We start from the raw sequence: 6,994 nt of genomic DNA on the forward strand, positions 1-6,994 counted from the left end.
TGCGTTTAGGCGATGTTGTACAATGTACATACTATTTAGTATCCTATGCTATACTTCCAATGTATGTAGGTATACCGTCGATATTTTAACAAAACTTTGGGATCAAGTTCGAATCTCAAATGTTGTTATGATAACACCATGTTATAATGATCCGGAGGTTGGTGTCACTTCCATTATTATGCATTTCATTGTTCAATTTGTCATTAAAAATATTTGTTTTCATAGATTCTTCGCACATATTTTCCATTCGAATCGATAACAACATACGACAATTACTCAAGCTGGGGAATGTGTAAATTTTTGCCAATCAGCAATTTAAGCTTGTCAAGCATTAATTTAATGGCCAAATTGAAGAATTTCAATGGTTTTCCTATGCGAATTTCATTTTTCTGGCGATATCCAACATCAGTGAAACTGAACGAATTATCAAAAGTGTCGCAAGATTCATATATTATAAAAGACATATGGCGATCGAATAACTTTAGTGGTGTTGATGGATTAATGCTGGCAAGTGCTGTAAAAAAGTTCAATTTCACACCGATTCTTGTTAAACCAAGTGGAGCTGATTTTGGATATAAAGCGCCAGATGGGAAATTTTTAGGTGAGTTGTTTTCAAAATCATTAAATTGTCATCATTTTCATCGTTAATGTGCGTTAAATTCTATAATAGGAACAATTGGCGAAGTGTTGTCTGGAAAAACTTATGTTGCATTCATCGGCCACTTTCTGAACGATTACGGAACTGATGAAATTGAATACATGTTTCCATATTTCTTTGATAAACTTTGTGTCATTGCGCCGAAAGCACCGAGAATTCCTGAGTGGATGGCAATTTTCCAGTGTTATGACATAACCGTTTGGCTTTCGTTACTTGTAATGAATTCTTTATGCGGTTGTTTTTGGTTTCTTTTAAAACGAATTAGGTTCGGTAATAAATATGTCATTCCATGCAATGTTTAAATATTCATTTCCAACGTAATGAATTAATAAAACAACATTTCGATAGAGACCCAGTAGAAAGACGGATACAAGTAAAAACACGCAAACAGAGCAGCTCATTGGGTAGTGTTTTCATTAATATGTGGTTTGTAATGGTATCGGGACCGCTGAGAAAATTACCGTATGGAAAAATCGAACGTATATTCTTAGCCACATGCCTTTTTTCAAATGTCATTTTCATCGGAACATTTCAGGTCGGGTTATTATATTCATTTTTGAATCCAAACACAAATTTTATCTGTGGTTTGACATCATTTTCCAATTTAAAAAGCTGAAAATGTGAGTTTCAATTACTTTGCAGAGTTCGTTGAAAACCGCATTCACCACTATTACTCACTTTAACGATATACACACATTAAAACAATTGGACGAGCGCGGCTTTGCAATTGGCACATCGTCCGGATCATTGAAAAAAGTATTTGGATCAATGGAAAATGTATTTGGGTCACAAAATTTTAGCAATCCAGTTATTCGATCGTTAAAAAGTAAATACAAATTTATTAATTCAACAAAACCGGCTTTGGATTTGGTCGCTTACGACAAGAATATTTGCTGCATTGAACGATTGACAGATGTTAAAGTGATTCTAAGCGTAAGTTGATCGATTTGAAAGGAAATTTATTGAAAAAATACAAAGTTTGGATTGAATGGACGTTTTAGTACAAATACCGAGCGAATGATGGAAGCTCTCCCATCCATATTATAGAAGAATGCCTGCGAACAATTTATATGGCTTACATTGTTAAGAGAGGATCGGCGTTACAGCCATTGTTTAGTAATCATGTTCAACGACTTTTTGAAGGTGCTTGTTAATCTTGACATTTTTTTTATAATCAAAACTTTAAATGTTCTTTTACGTATTAAAGGAGGTATTGTGACATTTTGGTATGATTTTATCGAATACACAATAACAACGCATCGCCGTTACACTCGATTAATGACCAGAGTTGATCAAGCGTCATTATCATTGATCGATCTACAAATTGCATTTTTTATTCATTTTATTGGTTTGTGCCTTGCTTCCATTTTATTTATAATTGAGGTTTTTTATTCGCAAACGCAGGCAAGGCGAACTAATCAAGTACGAATTGGTTATTGATGCAATCAATTAATTAAATACAATCTTAAAAATGTTTTTAACGCATTCACAATAAATAATAACATTGTAACATTTAGCACTTTATTTGATGTAATTGGTGCTAGTGTGAAACTTACATGGTGCAATAAGTTTTCAACACTATCCACTAATTTGATAGATTGTAATAAAATATTATTATATAAATATATAAAAAAAAGCACAAACAATAAAATTGATGATAATAATAAATTAAATACGGATTCAATTGCATTTTTAAGCGAAATGTCTGAGCAACTAGCATCGATGCGAACAAATCAAAATTTAGCCACATCAAGCACTATTCCACGAAACAAAAAAAGAACAAAAGAAGAATAAGAAGAAGGCCGAACAAATTGACTACTAGACGTGATCTTCTCTATTCTATATTCTTAGAGCGAGAGCCACCGTGCAAATTGCTTTTTTTTATGTACGGCAGATTTTTATGAAATTATCATCTTCACACTGTGTACTATCCGAATAATATCACTTTTTTCCAAAATGTGTAGTTACAGTAATTTAATTACAATAAAAACTTGTAAATCTCATTTTTTTGCCAAGCTTCATAATCTCAGCAAATTTGAAGAAACTTCAATGCATAGTAGGGGTACTTCCCATACAAAATTTTGAGCGAAAAATCCAAAATTTTGTATGGGAGGTCCAAATGTGAAAAAATCCTATTTTTCGACTTTTCAACCCGATTTTAAGGTACAAGGGGTGCTCTGGGGGTTCAGGAGGTATGGTTTTCTAGGACTACTTTTTCGTGAGGAATCCAAAAATGTGGTCAATTTTGGGATTTGGAAGGTTTTTGACCCCATTTTTGTCATTGCCATAATGGGTTACATCTGGGGTCATTTTTACCCCCAAAGAGAGGTCACTGACCTTTTTGCGTCGTTTAAAAGATATAGATGACCGTAAATAACACAAAAAGGGGATTTTTGGTACTTCAAGGGGGCATCTAGACCCCATATGAATTTGGGGAAACATTTTAGAGGGAAAATGTCTTATTTTGGACCCCTCTATCACATCCACCAGGAGTTTTGGAAAAAAATTGTGGAACACTGGAGAGGTTTACTGGTAAGCTAGGGGGAATTATCTATATGTTTATACGGTTTATACGCAAGTATTTTTTACTGAATATACTACAAATAGATGAAGACATCGCAAGTATGCCGCATATACGCTGCATATTTGCGTATAAACCACATATATACGGAGTTATTTGCAAATATTATTTGCAAATATTCTTCCGTATATGCGGTTTATATTCTTATACGCAGCATATTCGTAACTTATTTTATTCGATATTTTCCCCTAGCTGGTAAGACATTAAAACATAGGTGGCCGCTTGAGTTCATACATTTTTCAAATTTCGCCAAATAAAACAATGTTGGTTTTTAAAAATGTGCATATCGGCTCAAAATTGAGTGCGCTTTCGATCTATGATGAAAAGATATACATTTTTTCGAGATAAATGACGATTAACTTCGATTTTCTTCGATTTTTTCCCATTTTTCGAGGTCTAGTCATTCTGATCTAACCTTTTCCGCTGAATATTTTTTCAAAATGTCTTTATTGCTTCATCAAGATGATTTTTCATAATGTCTTTCCAATAAGCTAAGAATGACGTGATTCTGTTAAAAAACACCCCGTACACCTGTGATCAAAACAGTGTGTCCATAACATATAGAAATAGCACTAAATAGTATCGATATCTATACTATATCGGTGCACTATATATGGAAGATATTTCCACAAGACACCGTAACTCACGATCGAAGTCAGTGCGGACGGCAAACATGTTGACGCATACACACAGTTCTTTCTACTGCCGCACGGCAACTTGTGATTTCTGCCGTCTGCACTCACTTCGATCGGGCGATACGGTGCCGTGCGGCAATATCTTCCATATATAGTGGACCGATATAGTGTACATATCGACACTATTTAGTGCTATTTCTATGTATTATGGACACACTGGATCAAAAATGGCCGAAAAAAAATTGGAACTTCGGAATGAAATTTCTTTTCCGCACACACCTAGTGTGAGAAACAATCGACTATTGTGGGTAACAATTTATCTGATTCAATATCATCATCGGTGAATAATAAACGCATCTCTATGGTGTCATATTCCTTTTCATTTCGCTGTGCCGTTGCATTCGCACTAGCTTCACTTGAATCCGAATGCGACACTACAACCACATCATAATATCCATTTAAATCCATATCAGTCTCGGGTATATCGTCACGTTCAGCGTCGTAAAATACGTTTGAATTTTTCAACAGCCAATTATGTTGGGTTTCGTCTTCGTCGCGATCTCGAAGTAATGGAATTAGTGAACTATAATAATTACCAAATCTGGATAGTGCCAATTTGTATGAACCTTCGCCATCGGTTGTAATAAATAATACTTCCCAGGGAATCTTTCACATGCTATGAATGCGGTTTTCAAATCGCCATTGTTTTCATCAATGAAATGAATGCTCACAGCTATATATGAACGGTTTTTTCTCGACCACATATCTGAAGTAGCACTTAGGTACTTGATATTTCTGAACAATTTTATCAGGTCCTGCCGATGTGTGTCAGAAAATGCCCAAAAAGTAAAAAATTAGTTCAATCATATGATTTGTTCTACACAAGTGGACTCTCTTTTTCATCGCCAGTTATTAAAGCTAACAAGAAAAACTTACTTCGATCTTTTTTCAGGCTGTTTTTCTCGACAAAAAGTACTTTGGTTCATCTTTGGTGATTCTGCCGTTACATAAACAAACTATAAATGAAAGGATCGAGTACTATCTGTCAAAATATTTCCCCCTATGCCAAGCGAAATTAATTCGATATACGGCGCTGATGTAAATGTCACTCTGTCATTTCACAATAATACTTTTTTGGCTTGACAATATATAAGCTCTTCATTTAAAATGCAAACTCATTCATAATTATTGAATCGTTGAAAAAAAACATGTCATAAAATATTTTTCTAACATTTTTCATTAAAAAATTTATTAAATTTTTTTTTTATAAAAAAATTAATTTGTTTATAAATTACAATAATTTCAACAAAAAATGTTTCATCGATTAAATAAGAATCCAATGTAAATAGTAATGACAATGCGACACCTACCGTAAAAATGCAAAAAGAAACTTAGTTGGTATCCATTGTAGCATTTTTGTCCACCATGACAGCATCTTCGTTTTACTTGACCAATCACAGAGAAGCAAAACGAAGATGCTGTTATGGCGGACCAAAATGTTACAATTCCAAATAAGTTTCCTTTTCTATTTTAACGGTAGGTGTCGCATTGGTATTACTTTTTACATTAGATTCTTGTTCAATCTATGAAAAAAAATTGAAATTATTGTTATTTTTAAACAAATAAATTTAAAATGTAGAGAATTTTTATGATAAACGTAAGAAGAATATTTTATGATATGTTTTTTTTTTTTTTACTCGACCGTTCAAAAATTATGCATGTTGAATGAAGAGCTTATATATTGTCAAGCCAAAAAATGTATCATTGTGGAATGACATAGAGTGACATTTAACCCTTAACCGCACAGGCTAAAACAGTAACGTAAGCGGTGGGGTCTTTTTGGACCCATGAGGAATTTCATACAAAACTTATGCAAAATGGTATCCAATGAGTAAAATATGTCATTTTATAGTTTAACCATAGCTTATTCCTTACTTTCCAATACAGCATCACAATTTAATATTGATTTTTATGGAAAAAAAATCAATTATAGCCAAAATGCTTCGTAGTTATTGATATGTACGACTTTCAGACAGTCGTGTCTTTCACTAATATCGCTAATCGACAGTCGTTGGCCAGTTAATGTGCTTCGTGTACTGTGCCGAACTACCTCTCGATATGTGAGATCAATATAGAGACTGCTTCCCGAAGGGCGATCGCACTTTGAACACTGTAGCTCTCTGGCATTTATAAGTTCAACCCTATGTAAACATTTTTCCTTCCTCTTCTTCTGCATTTGCAAGAAGCATGTGTGATATATCAGCTTACCACTGAGACACCAGGTGGCAGCACATTTGCGTGATCGAAACCAATTACATTGCTTTATATGGAGTGCGATGAGATCGCGCTGCTTCCGTTCTTCCTCCATACTTGGCAAACATGTTGTTAGACGTTCGCAACAAGGCAAACCCTGCCACACCAGCAACGTTCACCAAATTCACGAAATATGCCCATACATTGTGTTTTGGATAGGATAGATCCGTAAGATCTCCGCAAGAGCTGGATCTAAGCGTGCGTAGGCCGCCGCATGATACATACTTTGATTGGCACGCCTGCTTTGATTTGCGCGTCGAAGCAACACAGAAAAACGAACGGATATATCATGCGGCGGCGTATGCACGCTTAGATCTTACGGATCTATCCTATCAAAAAAAAAACAATGTATGAATATATATTATAATGGCAAATGCCATTTGATTTGCGATGAACAGTATACGTCACGGACGAAACAATTTACTGTGTTGTTGTTTGATGAAATGTAAATTGTTGTGTCAACAAATCTCCATGAGTTTCATATTGGCCCATACAGAATACATCATTTCCCATACAAAATACTTTGGGGTCCAAAAGACCCCGTTGTGCTTTTACGTTAGTATTTTGTATAAGACTTCCCAAAACTTCATCTATGCACCAAACATTGAAATTTTTGATTTTATCACATAGATATGATATTAAAAAAGAAAACGCTCAGCGAAATTTTCCAATTTTTTTAAATATTTTTGTGATTTTTTCAAAAAACTAACTCTTAGGGCCTAAGAGACCCCACGTGTGCGTTTGAGGGTTAACAGGCCGGCTGAAAAGTTCGTAGGCTAACATAGTAAAACACATTTTTTTGGCAAA

At 34.5% G+C, this 6,994-nt stretch overlaps 1 protein-coding gene across 1 annotated transcript in view; it reads right to left on the reverse strand.

Moving 5' to 3' along the window:
- Positions 1-4,153: 4,153 nt before the first annotated feature.
- LOC116340549 (pickpocket protein 28-like) overlaps positions 4,154-6,994 on the reverse strand; it is a 21,953-nt gene continuing 19,112 nt past the window's right edge. Inside the window, exon 5 of the mRNA XM_031767101.1 lies at positions 4,154-4,500. Within this exon, the coding sequence (XP_031622961.1) occupies positions 4,154-4,500 (347 nt within the window). The remainder of the gene's footprint in view (positions 4,501-6,994) is intronic.

The sequence above is a fragment of the Contarinia nasturtii genome, unplaced genomic scaffold (assembly GCF_009176525.2).
Source record: "Contarinia nasturtii isolate CC-2019 unplaced genomic scaffold, AAFC_CNas_1.1 Cnas_scaffold_695, whole genome shotgun sequence".
Classification (NCBI taxonomy): Eukaryota; Metazoa; Arthropoda; class Insecta; order Diptera; family Cecidomyiidae; genus Contarinia; species Contarinia nasturtii.